General features: G+C 41.1%; 1 protein-coding gene across 3 annotated transcripts in view; it reads right to left on the reverse strand.

The window, feature by feature from the left end:
• Positions 1-20,190, reverse strand: part of LOC117205318 — a 164,685-nt gene extending 144,495 nt beyond the window's left edge. For all 3 annotated transcript variants that reach the window (XM_033443602.1, XM_033443600.1, XM_033443599.1), the window contains exon 1: positions 19,929-20,190. In XM_033443602.1, the coding sequence (XP_033299493.1) occupies positions 19,929-19,995 (67 nt within the window). In that variant the 5' untranslated portion in view covers positions 19,996-20,190. The remainder of the gene's footprint in view (positions 1-19,928) is intronic.
• Between the last annotated feature and the right edge of the window lie 1,702 nt (positions 20,191-21,892).

The following is a 21,892-nucleotide window of genomic DNA, read 5'->3' on the forward strand; positions in this document are numbered from 1 at the left end:
AAATTTTTTACATTGCCACGACTACAATATTCTGTATCATACGCGATAAAGACATTTCATCGGCGATATTTATCGCGCAAATTATGAGATACGAATTAAAAATAAATACCCTGAAACTAAACAATGTAATGTAAAAATTTTACTACCAGTAGATGCTCAAGATGGAACGAAATCTAATCTTGTCTAACGAGACTGGAAATAAGCAAAACCTTAATAAGGAAATATATACTTTAACTTGCTTAAAAATACAAACACTCTTAGAATACTATACTGCCACATTGTCAGATCAGGTTTAGAATATGCCAGTATAATATAATCTCTCCGTATTGTATTTCTTACAGCCATAACATCGAGAGTGTTCAACAGAAATTTTTAAGTCTGACCACCAAACGTAGTGGACATCCGATGCCATAATTTAAATCTTCCGACACTGACCAAGAGAAAGATGATATCTGATATAATCTTTACTAGTGAATTAGCTAAAAACATCGTTGACTGCCTGGATATCATGCAGTTGCTCTTGCTCGACGTACCATCAAGAAGCTGTTGTTTCTCATTAATATACATCGGTAGTTTATAGAATAAATAACTAAATTCCACGTAGGGACAAAAACACTGGACGGAATAAGAATGATAACACGTTCGTTCTTTTTCGAGAGTTCACCGGAATCGATAAGACAACCTGCGCTGTGGAAGAACTCGGGTCGCGGCCACCTGTTCGCGAGCGGAACAACGCTTCACCGTTGACAGCTTCCTAATGCGTTCCCCCGTGAGATTAGTTCTCATTCATGGAAGTTGATGTATTAATAAAGACGCGTCCGGATGATTCGAAACGAACGAGAAAGTAATTTTTCCATTATTTCGCGTTTTCTGATTCGATATCGATTACAAGGTAAAAAAACAGAGGAATGAACAGGGTAGGGAAAAGATGGTAGAAAGAGGGAGAGAGAGCATTGGAGGCTACGGCCACTGGTTGAATGTTGTTCTCGAGCGATGTCTGTGGAGGGATGTCTGTGGAGGGATGTTTGTTCGCTCGAATGTGGTCGAAGAAGACGGGAAGCCGCAAGAAGAGACACGGAAAAAGCAAACTGCTGCTACCGCGGAACGATCGGGATAAAACGACGCGAATCGAATCGACCTCCTTTCGACATGTCGAATCTTCCTACGACTCTGCTTTTACTCGAGTCACCGTTACATCGTGATCTTTCCAAGTCGCCTTAAAAACCTTCGTCAGGATGCAACGCAAGATTATTTCCGCGCGATCATTCGCGAAGATATTTCGAGAGGAAAGCTTCGATTTCTGTATACTGTGAGAAAAACGAGATTGAAAATGTGTATATAAGCTACAAAATATTTACTGCCAACATATGGTGTTAAGTCGAAAACCAGTGTACAGCGTGAAATGTTATTTGAAGCGTATAATACTAGGTGGTTGTGTAATGTAATAATAACTTTCTCTTAACTGATCGGAGATGTGTGATAGAACACGCGAGTAGAAGCTTTGCAGTTTAGAAGAAGTCGACGCGACGAAGAAGGAGAGAAAAGTGTGTGAAATGGCTAAGAAAACTGGACAGAGAGCTGAGAAAGGCGGAAAGATTTTCACAGCGAGATGGGAAGCTAGAACGTTCCATCTCAACGAATCACACCAAAGTCTATAATGTGAATGCAATAACTATCTTGTCTTTTTATCTATGCATATTCCTGTGCCATTGGTATTACATATATATTTATTTATCTGTGTTTATATTCGTGTTAAGTAGCCTTCACCTCCAGTTTTTAGCTGTAGTTTAGCTCAGCTCTAGCTAGCGGTATTTATTAGTAGAATAAACTTTTCGGATGCCTGGTATGTATCTTTTACGTTTCTCTGCTTGTGTTTTGTCGTTGCTGGTTATACTCCGAGACCCTACATGGATGTTAAGACCAGGAGAAGGAGACTGAGAGGGAGGTGAGAAGCGATAGAGCCAAAGAGAATGTACAATACAGATTACAGAGCTATCCTGTGGAAGGATGAGCGTCGATAAGGAATATGCTGTAAACCAAGTTAATTCTGTGGTACCATGGAGGCTGGTATTACAATAAATCTATCTATAATTTTCTCTTTGTTGGAGTTTCATACATTTCGTGAAGACTATACTCGTCGCGAGATTATATTTCGTTCTTTAAAGGATCCTATTTTTATTCAAACAAAGAGATTTTATGGAACACGGCGGACGTTAATGTTTCACAGAGGCTGATGATACCTTTTATTTTTTATCTCAAAAGTGCATTTGGTTAATGAAAAACAGAAAAAAAGGGATTAGAGGAGGAGTTCGAATGAAACATTTTCTCGTTTAAAATTCTTTGCGTATAATTCTCTGTCTCGTTGTATAATACGCAAATCGTTGAATAAAACGACGCAGTGTCGCCGGAGCGTAAAAAAGCCCGCACCCAGCCGAACTGTTTCTCCTGATTTCTCTGTTCTACCAATCGGTGTTCTCCAGCTACGTGACGAATTTACGAGGCTACGGAGTTGTAGTAACACGCTTGTTACAGAAACCCGGTAACCGTACCATAGCAAATTTCCCCGCGAAGCCCGCTGCTTTACTCTGCCAGCGAGTTATTTCGCGAAACTCTCGCGGGCAAAACGATTGACTTGATATTGTAGGAAATATAGCTGTGTAGCGTTGCAGACTTTACAACGCTGCGACACGAATGTCGATGTTGATTTTAGGAAAAAAAAGAAGCCTGGCCTGGTAACAAGCTGAGCAACGAGATAGTTTCTCGATTTTATATCGAAGGCACTGTTGTCAATTCCATACCGTCGTTAATTACGATCATGACATTTGAAAATGATTTATATAACGCATACAGTGTGTATTATTAAAGTAATTTGTTCTTCATTTATCTATATCTAACAATGTATATTTTTTCTCCTACATGTGTTATCTTTTAAGTATCAAAATGTCAATCCCGTGAATAAATTGCTAGCTATTGTTTATCAAATTTATTATTGCATCCTGTATTCCAAATTTATAATCATTTCTTGAAAAAGAAATGGTCGGGAGAGATGCAAAACGAGATATACCCTTGTTAATTATAATTACAGCGACTACGAAAAAGTACTTGTACGCCGCATGCTATTTATTACCACATTTACATACCAACTACATAATTAGATCAAACTATATAAAATTTCGTATCACCTAGTATACGACTTGCATGCAATTACGAAAATCTGATTCCATGAAACCTGATACGACAACAGAACCTGATAAAAGAAACGCTTGCTTCAAACCTACTCTTTGTAACCACCAGTATCTACTAACGAACTCTTAATTACCACAACCGTTTCTTCGTGCATGCTCTCCTACTGTCACTCGTTCGTGCCAATCCATATAACCTGCCCTTATACATCAAATTCCAACGTAAATAAATAAATAAGTAAATGAGTTGGGGGAAAAAAGATAGTAATCCCTGGGCGTGCGTTCAATTCCCGGAAGCTGACGAAAGGCTGCGGACGCGTAGGACACGTCGAACAGGTCCCAGTTGGAACGATGAGATCGGCCAGGATTACAGGGGAAGCTTGCATCAGCGTTAAAAGCTAATGGACCAACGTCCTTTGAAGGGAGAGCCAAGGCTGGTAGACAGCGGCCGTTTAGCCGATGCTCCCCAGAGACATTCTTGCAGAGAGGGTGTGCACTGGGCCGTTCGTAAAAAGATTACCTCGGCGATGAGTAGCACGCCGGTAACAATTAACGTTCGACACGACAAGAGACGATGTAAGCAAGAGAAAGAAACGTACATACCGCTGATGAAGGAAAAGAGATTGGAAGGGAACTAATCGATATATAGAGGAAATCGGAGAAAGCGCTTAAAGAGGACTTTGTTGGAAATTCGACCTTGTTCAACGAGTCGGGGAATTAACTTCCTTTCCAATGAAGTCTACAGGAATTTCCATCCCCTTGCTGCCGCTTCCTCTATGATTTTCTCTTTCTATTTATCCCAGCTTTCATCATGCCCTTTTTCACTAATACCCGCGGAGAAAGGATCTATGAAAAGCCGTGAAACGTGTTAGGTACCGGACCTAGAAACTGACTGAATTTGCTTTTTCACATGGAAATTAGGAACAGCGAACCATTTCGGTCGCGTAATAAAAATCTTCGTGTAACATACGAGCAGCTGATGGAATTTTTATGTCTGTAGAACTCTCTCGGGCAACTGCGATTCTTCGTCTTTCTTTTTCTTTTTTCCTTGAAAAAACGATTAAAAGAATTTGGTGAAATTCCAGGTCGGCGATGCATCAAAAGCTTAAGGGACGTGCCGCGTGTCAGTGTACAGAATTCTTCGCGGCGCGCGGCGCCGGAACCAGAAAATGATTACGCGCCCGCAAGAAAATTGAATTCACCGCGATGGAAGCTCGGCTAAATGAAAAGCTTCTGAAATAACAAGGAACGAGTATAATTTCTTGAAGGGCGAATCCCCGAGGAAACGAGACGCGCCTTTGGGGAAAAGGAACGCCAGCGGCGAAAACTCTCCGGCAGGAACAAATCGAGGAAGCGTGCTCGTTCGTGCGTTTGCTCGACTGGCAACGACTCCTCGAACGAGGAAAGTATCGCAGGATCACGCGATCCCGGTTTAACTTCCGGTTACTTTTTCACGATTTAACGTCGTCGAATAGGAGCGCGAATATACGACGCTGTGAAAAGAGGAAGCTGGCGTAAAATCGAAGGAAGTTAAGTTACGTCAACGTATCTGCTCGGCAAATCGCAGATCAAAGATGAACGAAAAACTTTTCCATCGGAGCCAGCATATCCTTGGGTATCACGAATGTCCTCTAGCTACGGAACCTGCCTTTACTGCAGGCAAACTTCACCTAACACCGAGAATTGGAAAACTTAATCGCCAACTCGAACGAGTCTCCGAGATATCTGATCGCGAGACGCGTCTGTCTGTCTTCAATTATCGGTACACGTCCAGCATCCGATTGTTCGCGCTCGTTTCAGATAGTCGAGATTTCGAATCGACGCGAGTAAGAAACGCTGAGCTGTCCGCCTGGAAAGTTTTCGCCTCGGATATTGCATAATCTTAGCCGTAAAACAAAATTACGTATAATTATTCTCTTCGCAATATTGTGATAAGTTGCCTTGACTCGGTGCAAGATCCTCGATACTCCCTTCTTCTTTGGCTTAAATTGCATGGAACGTTATAAAAATATCATCAAATATCATCATCTTTGAGAACCTTCTTTTAGAACCTTCAGGTTTGCACAAAGAACTTGCAAATTCTTTCACGACACGGACACGGATTATGGTTTTGTTCCCTGATTAAGCAAATACCGGAATATGGTTCCATAATCTCTGGTCTTCTTATTGCAAAACGCATATCAATTCTATCGAGGAAGTTTTGGACGTTTCATTTGTACGTGAAGCGTTACATTAGCTTAGCGACCTGCCTTGACTTTACAGAGAAATTTAAGCTTAATGTGTTCCACTTAAAAACTTACGACATGAACTATCGCGAATTGAACATCGTATCGTTTTATGGTTATTTTAGCTGCTTCAATCGTATGGTATTTCATATAAAAAGTGTCAAAAATCATCTCGCTTACTTAAACGTCAATGAATGTCTCGTTGTTTCTGTTTTTATCTTATTAATTATTAATACATAGTAATCAAGTTCTATTGAAATATTCGGTTATTATTTGATAATTACGAATTAGCCGTAACTAGACTCAGTTATTAAGCTCCTGGTACTTATAATTACTAACTATAAACTGATTTACTTGCGTAACTTTTCTCTTTTTATACTACTAATAGATATTTCCCGTCAATATAATAAACGAATAAATAAATAACTAAATTAATAATTAACTTTCATTTGTACGTGTGCACAAAACTATTTTTATGACTCGTATTAGATTTAGATTAAATCTGAATTAAGTGACGAATAAGGAGATAACTACAATTTATAAGGAATTTTATAACACGCTACGATTAATAGTAATTGAGAAAATTTCGGTCATAATACTAAAACACGCAATTGTATGTGTCAATCATAGTCGCATTGCTCACGAAATAAAAGCTCAGCTGCAAGATCAATGAAATCGATGATACGTCTGTGTATCTGTATAACTACCGCGTCAAATTCTAAAGAAACGCGATGAAGAAAAGATAAAAAATTATTCCGACTGTCGAAACTGGAGAAAGTCAAGGGCCGCGAGGAACAGAAGCGTATCCATATTCGCGTCATCGAATCAGAATGAGAAAGATTGGAAGGAAGAACCGGCGATAAGAAAGAGAACGTCGAACGGCGACTTGATTGGAACAGGTCTGCTGTTAAGATGAATCACCGCGCGTCGGTCAGAACGTTCTGTCCCTTGAAAAAAGTGAGAAAAAACGGAGAAAGACGAAGAGGATGTAGGGAAGAGAAAACGTGAAACTGAAAGGATCTCAGTAATTTGCAAGGGAATAAGGAAGGGAACGAGGGAAGAGAAATCGCCTCGAATCGAAAGAATTTCGGTGCTTGGCGTAAAAAAGGCGACGAGGGAGAAAAAGAATGGCAAAGGGGAATGAATGCATGTTTCGCTGGATGGACAGCAGGTCCTTTGGTGTTTGAAAGGCAAATGAGATTGGAAAAGCAATTAGTTAAATTCGAGAACGGGCACAAAGTGATAAAGAAACGCGAAAGGCAAGGGAATAGTTGAAAAAAGGCAGGCCGGTGAAAAATAGGACTTGAACGAGTTGCGAGTTTCGCTTTGCCGCGTCAAAAGTGTAGCTAATTCTATGAGCCGTGCGCGCGTGCAAGTAGCCGAGCCATGCAACTTTTCAGACTTTGAACGCGCAACTTCCGCCCTTGCGTGGAAATGCGCTTTTCGAACGAGGAAATTAATTATAACTTCTATTAATCGACGTTGGTGGAAGAAGAATTCTCTACGCTCGTACCATTAAAAAAAGTAATCTCGAGAACCGTTTATATAATCGCGATACGAAGCGAAATAAACGATGAAATAGAAAAGAAAGAGCACGCGAAACGTATCTCGCGTCTTTCGTCCACCGAAAGGACATTTTTCGACAACTTTTTCTCGCGGTATTCCCTCTTCGAATTACGATGATACGGTGATTACGGTGGATCGTAAATTCCTAGCTAACCGAAGCTCTCGAGCTCGTGAACCGGCCATGTTTATCCTACGTGCGTAAAAGCGTAATTGTGGAGGAAGATTCGAGGCGAGCGGTAGGGGATAGTTTGATCAGTTTATGCGAGACGAGCCGTTTTCTCACGGTGTTTACGTCGGATGATGCAACGGTGTCCAACGAGCTGTGCGGTTTACTCCCCTCATGTACACACCCCATGTGTATTCCCCTAACGGAAAGCTCCGCGCGGTATGTCCGATAGAACGATCGCCGCAGGGTTTCAACCTCTTTCCTGTGTTTGAGCAAAGAATTTTCTTGACTCGCAGATTCCAACTTTACCCATAATTTACGAGAGACAACGCTTCGTCCGCAGGTACTCCCTGTGCTAAGATTTTAATCGTCGTTTATCCTATTATTCGCTGTTGCGTACACGTGATAGCCACGTAACTATGTGATTACAGAGAATTCCTATTTGTTGATACACTGCAGTGAGAAAACGAAGATTATAAGGATAACAGTTGTTAAAAAAAATATTAAGAAAATATGAGTCAGAATTTTTTCCTTCGGATCAAATCTGCCCCCTAACACTCTCCAAGTCAAAGACGCGTGACGAGTGTTCCACGGAGTGTGATGTTTCTTCGTTTAGAAAACGAAAATTTATTTCTCGATACAAAATGTCAGAATTTCAGATTTTCTCATAGATTTTGTTCTATAATTCTACGTTACATCATATTCTGCGTTATTTCCAACTTTTACTTATAATTTTAAGCAAAATGTGAAGAGTAAAAAATGAGAAGTACGCTGTGCACCTAAATTCCTTACAATTACTGTAAAACTCGAGAAGTTTTAATTCCAACCAATACGATGTTACCAGTGTTACATAGAGAGCACTCACAGGAGCATACGAAAAAAAATATGAAATTCGAAATTCGTTAAAAACTGACGTTTCCTGTTTCTGCCGCGTACCCTTCACATAATGATCGTCGAGCGACAATCCAGCACAAAATTCAAAAACAGAATGTTGGCATGAAGTTACGCGTTTGTAAAGTGAATTTAGTGGGTCACGAAAAAATACAAGTATGTTCATTATTCTGTCAGGACAAAAGAATCGTGTACACACGAGGAAGGGTTCTAGCGTGGAACGCAAGAATAAAAGCCGTGGAGAGTCGCGAGTTAACGGATCGACGATCATGGAGAACGCGGAAGAAGGATTCCGCCGGGGATTTCGACAGCGCCGAGGAAAACATCGGTTTATCTCCGATAAAATTCAATCGACCTTTGTTCCTCCCCGACGACTGGCAGCCGGTGCGCGTCTCAAACGACACGATAAAATCGTAGCGAGTCGAAAGAACTTTTCTCGAACCGTTAACCCTTTGCTGCTCTATTTTGCTTTATTCGTATGCCGGCTCGATGCTTCAGTTCGATTTACGAGCTGAAGATGAATTGAGACATCAACCGAGCCGACCGCTTCTTCCAATGGCCGACACGCGACTGACTTATACTACTTGGCTTCCGCTAGTTTCCAATTTTTTCAACAACATCGTGTACCTTTCGAGATTATCGCGAACTGTGAATGTCGAGATGGAATCTGGATAAAGAAAGGCAAAGACTGGTTCGTGGAAAATTTATTGTCGGTGATGAACAATTAATAGATTATTGGTTACAATAACGATTCCTTGGAGAATTTTGACAGAGACAGGAGATTAATCGCATATGATGAATAATCAATGGTTTATCCAGTACCTTAGTGACAAATAATAAATAACTACCTGTACAATGCTCATAGTATAATTTAAATGAATGTTACGTTTCAAATGACTTGTAACTCGCTGATTCCTTCGACGATTTTAGTCCCTGGTAAAAAAATGATAGCTCAGACCAGGTATCGCGTCTGGTATCCTTGATTAAGCGATGGTCAACGTTATAATTAACAGAGTCACGGATTTTGTTCTTCTCGTCAACTTTTCCAACCTCTCAGAAATCGTAAAACGTCCGCGTAATCTTCGTAAAAAATTCCGTATAACGTCCGCGGAGTTAACAACGAGGATACGTCGAGAAATGAAACGATTAAAAGATGTCGATAAGATGGAAAAAAAGTAGGACGAACCGCTTTGTTCGACGGCTCGATCCCTTTACCCAACGTTCCCTTCTGGTCTGTTCGCGTTTTTTCGACGAGAATTCGCAGGAAACGAAGCGTTCATCGACAAATGCTCTTCCACGATCTTTATCGGGGATCATTGCTGACGAAAACCGGGATTAACGATGGACAGGAGAGTTTTAACAACCGCGTTGGTCTCTTCTACAGCGGCCGCTTTCGTGTAATTTTTAAGAAACACGCCTCTCACTAGAGAGATAACGAATGATGGAAGATGCTTAAGTCTGAGTTAAACGACGAGTTCAGGAAGAAGAAACGACCTCGAAACAATCGCCCAAGGCTGCCTTTGTTCCGGCTGCCTTGGCCAAATGTCAGATTCAAGGGTTCTCGAGAGAAACCTGGACGATCGAGCGAGACAAAGACGAACATTGCCAAGGACTACGCGACGTTGACACGCTCGACCGTGAGGAGGTCGACAGATCGATATGTGGCTTGAGCCGTAAATACACGGCTCCTTACAAAACCGGGCCAAACGACAGTTTTCTTCGCGACGACTCTGACACGCTTCCGCCTCGGTTCTTTCGGCATTCAGCAACGAGAAAATTCCTTTGATGATTAAATGTGGGAACGTACCTCCTACTGGAGCGGACTTGTCCGTGTAATGTCACGGTCGAATCTCGTTAACGAGCCTTGCTCCGCTTCTTCCTCCTCTTCTTCTTCTTCTACTTCTCCACAATTATTCTTGGACTCTGAGGATGTTCTACAGTAGCAGAGGTAGTTATTACCCTTTCAACACTGGTTGTTTCGTTCTGCTACGAGACCATTTAATTATTGTAATGTCTCTTCCTAATGTTTTAGATACCGTAGTATCGTGATTCTGAGTGAGCGTGGGGAAACAGTAACTGAGAATAATAGTAATAATAGTAAGTAAGAATCGATTCGGACAATGCGAACTAGATTTCACGATGCCACGTAAAAATTTGACTGCGTACGCGAAATCTTTAAATAAGCAACATGTTAAAACAATTGGTACGAACATTATTACAGATATTATCATTGAAATTCTTTAATATATTAACATATATAAATAAATATAAATATAAATAAATATAATATAAATTTATTAATATATATATATAATTTAATTAATATAAATATACAACTCCTAAAGAGGAATTCTTACTTTAATGACAGTGAATATATTAATTAAGTAGTTATAAATTGTTGTCTCTAAGAAGACCACGAACGTACTTTACCATATTACTCCAGCGAAACTAGCCTGAAACTTTGAAACAGTGCCAAAGACTCGTAACTTGGAATCATAAACCTTGGCTATACTTTTAACGTTCATAATCGAGATCGTAGTATCGAAGGATTATGACGGAAATAAACGATAAAGTTGCAAGTTACTTAGCTGCTCTAAGAAAGAGGAAACGCATCGAATTCGACTCGTCGTAGCCGGTCGACGGCGATCGATAGAAAGAGACGGCGGAAAGTTCGTGTCTCGATCCATTACAAAAGGACGCGACGCTCCCGTCGAAGCTTTTAGGATTATCCAGGGGTTGCGCAGACAAGCGAAGTCGTAGCGGTGCGGAGTGCCGGTACGGCAAATCCTTATTACGCCTTTGAGCCGACGAAAATGTTGTTGCACGATATTACAATGCCGCGCTTTCCTATAACTTCGGGTTATCTCGCAGTTTAGTCGGGCTGCAACTTGACGAACCAAAGAGGAACTTCCCTTGGCTCGTCGTTTCCAAGCGTCGAGCTACATCCCGCGGAAATGTACATTCGTTCCGTGTGACGGAACGTCTCGTGAATGAGAAATCAACGTACGTACACGATCCGATCTTGGTATTCTAGATCGGCGGTGCAGTTAGCCGGATTAATCAACAATCTCTAGTATAACCATAACCATAACGCGGATCGAAATTTTGTAATCTCGGATCACCGTGTATACACGATTTTATCATTTTTTTATGATTTTTACCACTTTGCCGAATCTTAACTCTTGGAAGATCGAATTATTTAACTATCGATTGTAGAGACACGTTTCTTTGGATAACTGTGTAAAGAAGATACGAGACTCCAGACCAGTTTTATTCAAAATAAATATATTTATCGTTTAGGCAATTAATAACTCATTAAAGTACACGAAGAAAAATACCGGCCTTCTTAGTTAAAAACTGATGTTTCAAAGGTGAATCTAGCGGCTCTAGCGTTAAGCGATCGATTCGTGGTAAATCAATATAAGCTTGGGCAGCTTCAGCCATTGATACCATAAACTGATACTTTGCATTGAAACATAAATTTAGCCCTTTGTAGTCGCGTCATCTTTGATTAGGACTTTACGTAAAATTGACTAGTTACAAAAACTTACGTTTGCTTGTTTGTTCATTAATGATACTATCATATCTGCCAAAAGAATTTCAGCGAGATACTGACTGAGATAAAACTGAACGAAGTCCATGCTTGCCGAGATCGCTTTAACAGGCATGCGATCGGACGAATCGACATTGCGTGGGAAGTGGCAATTTCAGGATTAGATTCGTCCGGCGATTAAAGCACGAGTACTGGCTCGTTTTCCTTTATAACCAACGTGTAATCACGGAGACAACAAAGGATAACGAAAGAAAAACGACACCAAAATACTCGAACAGAGCCAGCGCGAACGAATGGGATAAGGTTCTGACTATATTGTCCTTTCTCGTCGACTTTCAGTATTTTTCTTCCCGATAAATCAAACGTTACGCAAAAAAAACGTCCATTCGAAAATACAATAGGAAAAGTGAAGAAATAAGAAGTAAGAAAATCGCGGTTGCAAGCCGCAAGAATCCATCTGTAGGTTAAACATTATCCGTGAACAGTCGACATCGTTCCTCTTCAAGGAGATACTTCTTACAGTTTCGAAGATGTTTCACGACGTTGTTCCGTTCTCTAGTGATGAACGAGACAATAGCGGGGATTGTCTGAGGAAGAAAACGTAGAAATGGCTGCTGGATGTTACTTGATGATGTGCTACTGTCGAAAATAATAATAATAGTTCGATATTGTCGAGGAAATTCCTATAGAAAGGAATCGGGAGATCTTATTAAACAGCTCTTGAGAATGCGATAGAAAAATGTTAATTAATTTAATGATCGATCGACGTGCCGGGCATCGCGTAACTAACAATAAGAGAGGGAAAATTCCCGACACAGGAATCGCTTAAATAAACGAACAAGATAGCCATAATAAACGAACAAGATAGTCATAATAAACGAGATGTTTCTCTCTTCCGCTAAAGTGGCTGGTTTAAAATTATACAATTTTCATAGAAGCTTTCCCGAATATAACGCGATAGTGTGTATAGTTGCGGTTGAAGCTCGAACAGGATGGGAAATCAGTCGATGGCAAGAGTATACGCGCGGATGGAAATTGTTACGAAAGGCGTATCGGATTCTCCTGCCGTTACCGCTCTCGCTATCGTTCTACGAAAATGTACAAGCCGCACGGGTATCTTGAAATGGATATTGCGGTTCCTCCAGCATAAACGCCTTGAATGCTTCGCAAATAAAGGACATAAAAAGTAACGAACCACAATACCGTCAATTAATTTCCATTTTCTCTGGCACTAACGTTACCTATAGAAATCGCGTGTTATTATTCACATTGCAAATGTAGAGATTCTATAAAACTAATCTCGAGAATAAAACTTCCTGACGTTAGAATGTGGTGACGATGGTTGAGGCTTTGGTTTCGTTGAAATCATAACCTTATTAAAAATCCATTTGTCAACGTATCAAATTTCTTCTTGGATTCTTCCAACGTGTTTGCAATTTCCATTCGCAAACTTTTTTCCATATTCTTGCATCATTTTACACGTACACGTTCTTTCTTGTACGCCGATGATACCTTTTATCCTTTTTACATGAGATAAACGATTAATAAATAATATCATGTAATGTTTCTGAAAGGAAATTAAATTTATCCGATCGATTTCCATCAGCTTGGATGTCATTCAAAGTTTCACTCGCCAAAGTAAGATTCCTTGGCATTGCGATCGGAAAGCAGACTTTGCCGAATAGAATGGAAGCTCTATATTCCCGTTGCAATTAAGGAACCAACGACCTTTCTAAGTCTCTCGATCATATCGACGAATTAGGTGGTTATCGCGAACCTGCGCTCCCTCGGGTTACCTTGGAAAATAATTACTCCGGCTTAAGTTCTTCGTAGACGACGAGAACGATAATTCCTTTTCTCCGCGAATCGAATCTTTATCGAGTATTTTCGATCGATCGTCTGACAATGAGTTAATTATCCGGAACAATAATACCAAGATCGAAAAAGAGCCAAGAAAGAGCTAATCGAATTTTTTCGCTTATCAGTCCGGCCGAAAGAGAAATGCATGCCGACGCGCCTCAATGCGCTGCTTTGCAAATCTAATTTCATTTGCCGGTTTACTTCTTCGGGGGACAGTTTCCCCGGTATCCATGGGATAGAAGCAACGCTTGGGATTTTCGCTCGAGACAGAAACCCCTCGGCTAAGAGATTAAAACCGGGCTTCACCGCGGATCCTCGCCGTCTTAAGGCGGTTCGATATCCGAAGGCCGGTGTAAAATCCGCACACCAATTACGCCGAATCGAATTCCAAGCTGTCTCTTCTTTCAACAACTCGAAACTAGGCGAAAAAGGTTATTAGCATGAATCCAGTCGGAAACAGATGGAACGTTTGCCAAGGTTTTTTATACCTTGGAATAAATCAGCTGCTCGGTTGCTTTTCAAAAGGGAGGGGTTTTTTTAAGAGTTAGCGAGAGAAAAAAATCATCTATCAGATATCAGGGTAGTTTTTCAAATATTTTTGCTTGACATTCGATGCATCTGGATTATAGGAATAGAAGTTTTGCCCATATTTTCTTCTTTCTTTTTTCTCTTTTTCTTTTGGCTCTGATGGATTTCCATGCTGGTCGCGTGGCTGAAATTACGAGACGTGTAAACGCAATAAATTCGCATCAACGAGCCGGAGAAATAAGAGTGAATCAAGAGAACTCATTCAGTTATTCTTGGCGGGCTTCGTCGATAAATTTACCCCGTTCGGACGTTTAATCCTCCGAGCCCGATAATTCACGGGGAAACAGTTTCCGAGCTATGAGCTTCCAATTTTCTTGAAACTTCCCGACCAACGATCCTGCACTTTAAAATTCTATCCTCCAGACACCGACGCGTAACGCCTTTGTCGAAACTCGTTTCTCGTTTCACCCTTCCGTGAGCTATCCGAAAGTTATAGCTGCCCTTATTGTCGAATCTATACAACGTACTGTAATAAAACACGTTGTTTAGTATGGCAGCTTGGAATCACAGCGTTCCTATCGAATATTGATGGAAGTAACGCAAAGGGAATACGCGATATCGACGCTAGAGGAAAACACGGTAAAAATATCCTTAGGTGAGGCTATAAACAAAAAAAAAAAAGAAAGAGAACTTCAATTTCTACGGGCCGATTTGGGATAGAAAAGGCAAAGCAAGCCACAAACGGTAAACCGAAAGGTGAACAGAGCACGAGCGTGTTTCGAACATAACAGATCGTTCGATCGCGTCCAGAAAGCCGAGCTCTGGGTCCGATATCCGTTGAAAACTTCTCATCGTACGCGTTTACAAAACCGCAGTTACTAGATTTCACATCGACCCGGCAATTGCGTAAAGAACAAAAAAAAAAAAAAAAGAAAAAACATTTCGACGTTTCGATGTTTCAACGTTTCGCTCGGCTCGCTCGAAACGAAGCACAAAACCGATTACACGTGCGTATCGAATGTCGTGAAAAATACGTTTTCAGGGCTTTATGAAAATCGATCGTTGAGCCAAAACCGATCCGGAAACGAAAAAATAGCCGAATGTGTATTTCAATTTGTGGATTTAAAAGATAAATTTTTCTCTTATCGTGTTTATTCATTGAAGAGAGACGAGTCAACGATTATAGGAGGAACGAAAGCACTAACGGGAAAAAAGACAAAGATGGCCGGAGATGAATAGGAGTAAACGAGAAGGGAGCAAAATACGGAAAAATGGTTTTCGATCCGACGCGTTCGTAAATATTTGCAGGACCGTCGAGAGCCAGCCTGGATGCAACTGAACCAATACTGTCGTCGAACGGGTTGGGTCGAGGCTTTCTCGATGATCGATTTGTTTCAAGGAACATGGACGAGGATGGAGGATCAGGAGGTTCGATGACGTAATTTTTGAACGTCGAAACCGATTAACTGCTATCAGCACTAGCGAAATCGTGCGATGATGCAGCGATCCGGTAATCCGATTAACAGGGATCAATTGCACGAAGTGCATTTTATTATCCAATTGCACTGCTTCGTAACTGAATTAACGTTCTCCCATTATGAGCAACATTTTTTCAGACAAAAATTTTGGTTTCGTTTTCGAATCGTCCTCTTCAAAGTACCAGTTTTAATCAACGAAAGTACCGAACTAGCTCGAAACTGGTACGTTTACTTTGATGTTACTGCAAGTTTATTCAAGTATGGCCAAAAACGGATACAAACGGGAAAAGTATCACCATTGGACAGCATTAGCCGGAACGAAACGAAGCAGATTTCAAACGCTTGAAACTGGTCGGTATATTACGAGCTCGAGTGATAGAAAGCAATACCTGATACGCCTAGACTGGCTTAATACGAATCTTAATTAATATCGGAAACGATCTGCTGCGAAGCCGTAGGGGAAATTCGCGGTAGCTACGGATTCGTGCGGCAACCAATGGCGCGCATCTTACAGCAACATTGCTCACACGCGATCGTCATTTACATCAGTTACCGAAGTAATTAAATTCCACGGAAATCTCGTCGTGTTCTCTGTGTCGATGCTAAGTTTCAGATCCGAAGGAAATGCGTACTATGCCATGAAATGCAGGGATAACCAAACATCCGTCCAAACTCCATTTTCTAATGGCCGCCGTGATACCTTCTTAAATGCAATCTTCTCTGGGTATCATAGACGAAATCCATCCTCGATTTCACACTTCTATCGCCGTTATATTTAGGATACAAATACGAACTTATATTTACACCGTTCTTTTGTACGATTACCGTACTTGGATATTTTCTGTATTTTTTGCAGTATTATACGAACCTTATGTATTTTTGAAATTTTCAATAAATGCATAAACGTCCATGGATTCGTTGGAAAGTTGGAAAATTTGGAAATCACCAGAAATATTCGCGAAATGTAAGACTAGATATATCGAGTTGTAAACTATCTTGTAACTATCTTCGAAATTTCGTGTGTTCGATGGAGATCCAAAGTGTAAGTGAACTCGGAAATCTACATAAAAGTTCCAAGTGTAAAACTTGAGAGTGACCATCAAATAAGCTTTATAGCTCACTCGATCAATCAATCGCAAAACTTCTCGCTTCAGTCCCTAACTATTTCAAGTTTGCAGCAAGCTGAAAGATCTAGAAAGTTGCTCATCTACGAGAAAACTCGGGTTCGCTCATCTTCTGGAAGATTATCGCGTTAACGTTGACGGTCTCGGGTGATGAACAATGAAAAAACGTTCCAAGAGAAGCGGAGGATCGTTTTCCTTCACGGTTCGTTGTTCGCTGAAGCGAGATCAAACATTCAACAAGTAAACGGTTCGATCGATCGATCTCAACTTCTGCTGCAGGATTTCGTGGCCCCGAATCCTCGCAGCGTTCTAAGTCAAACACCCAGACGAAGTTCGTTTAAGACGGATACGTCAAGATTAATTATGAGCAGTTTGGCAAATATAAAGATTTCGAGCTGATCAGAAGTAGAGGCAGAAGTTGCGACGAAACTCGTCGAATTTGCCGTGAAACTCGGCCGAAACTTCTTGTCCTCGGTAAAACTAGTATAACTCTGTAATCCGGCGAAGGCTTCGTTTTGCGATATTTACCAATGCAACTTGCACCAAGAGCTAAGTAAATCGCTGCGATGCGAATTTAATTGACCGAATTCACTAATCCCGTCCACGAGTCCGCTTCGTTGGAAGATTTATGCGAAACGGGGACAACGTCTTCCTTATTCCCTCTCGAAACACTTTAATCCCCGTTCGAATGGACGCGACGGAACGTATAGCGTGAAAGAATGTCGAGAGCGTAGCTAACCAGAGTAAAGGGGTAAGAAAAATGTAAATTTATTCCTTCTCGTCGCGGAGGACAAGCAAGAAGCATTTTCGGGTCGCGAAACTATATGTATAGAAAATCCTAGCTTCGAAAGAGGGCTCTGCTACTTTGCAACGTTAACGAAGAGCGCTCCGTGTCCCGTAACTTAAGAGACTGATAATGAGGCCTGTTGTTCACGAAAGTCTGGCGACGTCTAAGTACCCGCTGAAAATACACTCGCCGAATGCACCCTTTTCTCCCACCTCCCTCCTATCCATTCTATGGGGAACGTGGAAAGCTTTCTTCGAAATCTTCTTTCATTGTTACCCGCCAATCCTCTATCCATTCTTTTATTCGAATAAAAACGGAAACCGCCTTCAAACTTTCGACCTTTAAGTACGTAGATTGTGGCCAAGTTTATTATCCGATAAGGAAAGCACAGGATGCTGTAAAAGTATTTAATTAAATATCTTCAATATTAATCTGATCGAGTTGCAACTCTATTATTCCATCGTTCGATGACGAGAACATATCGCTCCAGGAGTAACGCTCGAGATAAGCAAATCTATATTTTAGAGATAGATCGCATTTATTGGATTTTCCAAGATCCCAAAGATGCTCCCTAGTTTCCTCAGACGAAAGAGACGAAAATTAAAAGAGGAGAATAGAACGAAGGCAGAATTACTCTGTAAGTTGCAAACCATATGTCAATCATCATTTCCATTTTCAAATACATACGTATGGGTAATATCTCTGTTATTCGATACCGAAAATACCATTCCCCTAGAACATCGGAGATCTAATTAAGCAAATAGATGTTTAGTCGTTTAATCAGACTCGTTGAATTTCCAAATTCACGTGTCCAGAAGTGGTTTCCAAGTTGTTAAAACAAGAGGAACGAAGCTAAAAGAGGGGATTGGAACGAAGACGAAAGTGGTTTCCAGGGCCTCGAGACGTGTCAACTGCGAGACCCGGCTCGATAATTATCTGGAACGAGTAAGGGTTGAACAGCGTCGGTTCGTTAAATCCAGCGTGTACGCAAGAGTGGAGGAGGGTCGAGGGTGCACGTGCAACGCGGCGTTACCACCGGGGTTGTAGCCAAGTTGCGAGAGGAGAGGACTCGGTCTGGCCTACCTCCGTTCGCCTCCTCTTTGTCGAGCAAATTACGTCCCGAGCAGGCCTCGCCTCACCTCGCTTCGCCTCTCGCTGTTTACACAGAAGGCACGAGTCGACAATGAAAGAAACCGAGCGGAAAGGGGTGTACATACATTACGAGTTAAGGGGTCAAGTTGGAGTACCGTTTTCGGCAAGCGAGTGTGTGCTTCTACGGCGGATCAACTCGAAAAACGCAACCACTTGAATGAATAATCGAGAGTTTATCAGATCGATTAGGGAAAAATTGAGTCGTTAGTGCGACAATGGAGAACGCGAAAATGATTTTCAAAAGAAAATATCGTGTCCGGTGATTCGATCTAAGGATGTAAGTTTTTTGGGGAATCGCTGGTCGGAGGACGAGCGAGTGTAGATAGTACGCTTTCACTGAGCTTGAAAAATGTAACGATTTATTGAAAGGTATTGAGAATTTATTATGCAGATTTCGAAGAAACGAAATTGTTGGTACAATAGCAGAAAACGCGAACGATTTCCGGGGGAAAATATTTTGTAGTATCAATCTAAAAATGTAAATTTCTCGCGAATCCCTCGAGCACGATTTAATATTTCACGCTTGTAAAATTTATTGCGCACGTAACTTTACAATGAAGGTATTGCTACGAATATATCTGTCAGAGGTGAAATTACTTCATATATTCGTTTTTCGTGCGATGATTAATTTCGGAGTACTGGATACTTTATCTCATAGTACGTTAATTCGCACGTTATTACATGTAATCGTGTGGCAGATATTCTGCTCTGTTTAATATCTTTTCATATTTGATTTTACAATGTCTTTCGTAGATATATTAATTCACTATTTTAGTTGGGATTTTTTCGTCACCCGTTATATGTATGTACATATGTTGCACCACACGAGGTCTCTCCTTCAAGACTCGGTTATACTTCTCTGTGTCCTATTCACTTGGCAAATAAACACGTGGCTAGTCCAGTTAAATACAATCAGTGCTGTGAATAACCTTGCAACTATAGCGACATAATTATGCGGTGAACAGTTAACGTGAAAAAATGTTACTCGAGCACGTTACCGCGTATACACCGAATAATATTGAAAAGAGTTTGTTCCAGCTAGCATAAATCATTGTTCATGCGAATTACGTTCGCACCATGGGAGCAATAATTTGTGGCTGTGCCATTAAAATCCACGTCGATAGACTGAAAACGAGAGCACAGCGTTTTCAAGTACGACGGAATTTCTGTCGACGTGTCTAACAAGTTCTCCAAACGAAAAAGGACAAAACGTGCTCTCGACTTGTTGTTACGACCGAAACATCGGAAAACCATTCGACACTGTGTACAACTAAAGTCAAAGATGTTGCTTTATCAACAGCCTTCGTTGGAAGAATCAAGCGAAAACGTCCACATGACTCAGGATTCTAAAGCTGAAAGACTGAACGACGAACATCCCTAAGGCTGAAAAAAATAACACGTGAGAATATAACTTACCAGAGGCGAAAACGAGGGCGATCAGCAAGCAAACGATCGAAATGGAAAAGGCACCACGTCGATCCATGCTTCTTTGGTACAAAATGCAGCACGTTGGAACTCGATCACTTCATCGCCACTCCGTAGAAAACTGTTCGAAACAAGGAGATATACACGCGCACACGTGAACAGAATACGAGAATATCACGAGCAGTACGCGATAACGAAGGGAAAAGCTCACGCGAACGTAGAAGCGTGATGGTCGAGCGCTTACTGACAGGCGACAGGTCTCCGTGGCTTTCGCGTGCTCCCTCCACCTGATCCCCACTCCGACCAATCACGACTCCCTCTCCGACTCGTTTCCTCGGCCTGAAACGCGCGTAAGTTCGTCCTCGTCCGACCAAATACGTGTTTTCTCTACTGAAACTAGCGGCGTGGTCTATCGCGCCGCTGCTCTCAGCCGCCGATGGCGCTATTTCTATCGTGAAACGGGAACTTTCGAAATTAGAAAGTAATTAAGCGTAATTATTAATACCGTATGCTTTGTATCTCGGGATTGTTAGCCGAACATTAAATTAAGGAAATACACCGGGCGATGCATCCACGCGAGAATTATGGGCTTTTTTCCCCGCGAGTAACGAGCGATTCGAAAGTGGAGGCGGAAAGGAAAGTTTAACGTTATATCGGTCAGCTAATCTCCGTTGGAATGCGCGCTTTCAGCGGTTAACCTGCGATAGTTGAAAATTGTTTGAATAACCGTGATTTAAATTCGCGTTATTATATTTTAAACACTCCGCGGTGAAATTTTTACTTTACGCGACAGCAATATCGTGTCGAATTCGAGAGCATTCTTATTAGCCGTGAAACGATCGACGTGATATAAAATTGCATCTCGATGTTAAATGAACTAACTGCCGCAAATATACCGCTATTCGAATGAAGATTGATACAAAGCTTGCGGATAAATCACAGCGCGCGTAATTCTGCTTTTTGCGCTCTTTGTTATTTTTATTCGGTAGCGAATAAAATTGTAACTCGTCTCTGTAATTGGCGGTCAGTGAAATTCGCTCGTCCACCGTTTCTCTGAATTTTTCCTTCGACCGATGGAAAAGCATTGGAGAGGCAGAAGCGAGGATAATAGCTCGGAAATTCCAATTCGACGTAACACTTGTACGAAAACTTTCGTCATAAATTGCAACATAAGCGCGGAGGATTCGACAAGAAGCGGGAAATCTGAACTAATATCGAAACGACGGGACAGGCGTTACATTCAAAATGGCCGTGGGGGAAAAATGGACCGGAAAAATGGATTGATGGACGACTATGAACAAGATAGACAGGTAGCACATACGCTATGAGGAAATAAAAGGAGCAACGGCTCGCTTCCTAACGTAATACATTTCGTAGACGACGAAGGTAATAACATTGATTTATTATATTTTCTAGGAACGGGAAAAAGAAAACGTCGAGAGAACAGATCTACGAAACGGAATACAGAGATTCTACGACGAGGAGTCGATTTAAAATTAATAAAAAAGTAAGTGTCTTGTTTTGTTTTTGCCAGTCGAAATACAATTTAACGTGTTGTTCGATACATCAGCAACGATAGATCAGCAGTTAGGGTGGTTGCACGTTGCTTCGTCCTCAAGGGACCATCTCGAGTTTTCTCGATAGATTCTTTATAACTTTGTTTTCGTGACATAAATGCTTGGATTGTGTTGGTGCGAGTAATAACAGTGATAAAAAGATAGAACGTAGAACGGAAAGGTATATAAAATTTCATTTGTTTATTTCAGGAAATAAATGACAGAAATCTATATTTGGAAATAGATTTATTATCTGATCAATAATCTGTGAATTGACAGATACAGGAAAATATCGGGCATACCATTCGATTTACACGATCCAAACTATTCCAAACAGAAGTTCATACGGTTGAATGGTATCAATTCACAGCTGTGCGCAACTGTAGAGGATAGTCAATT

This window comes from Bombus bifarius, unplaced genomic scaffold (genome assembly GCF_011952205.1).
Source record: "Bombus bifarius isolate JDL3187 unplaced genomic scaffold, Bbif_JDL3187 scf7180000007990, whole genome shotgun sequence".
Taxonomy (NCBI): Eukaryota; Metazoa; Arthropoda; class Insecta; order Hymenoptera; family Apidae; genus Bombus; species Bombus bifarius.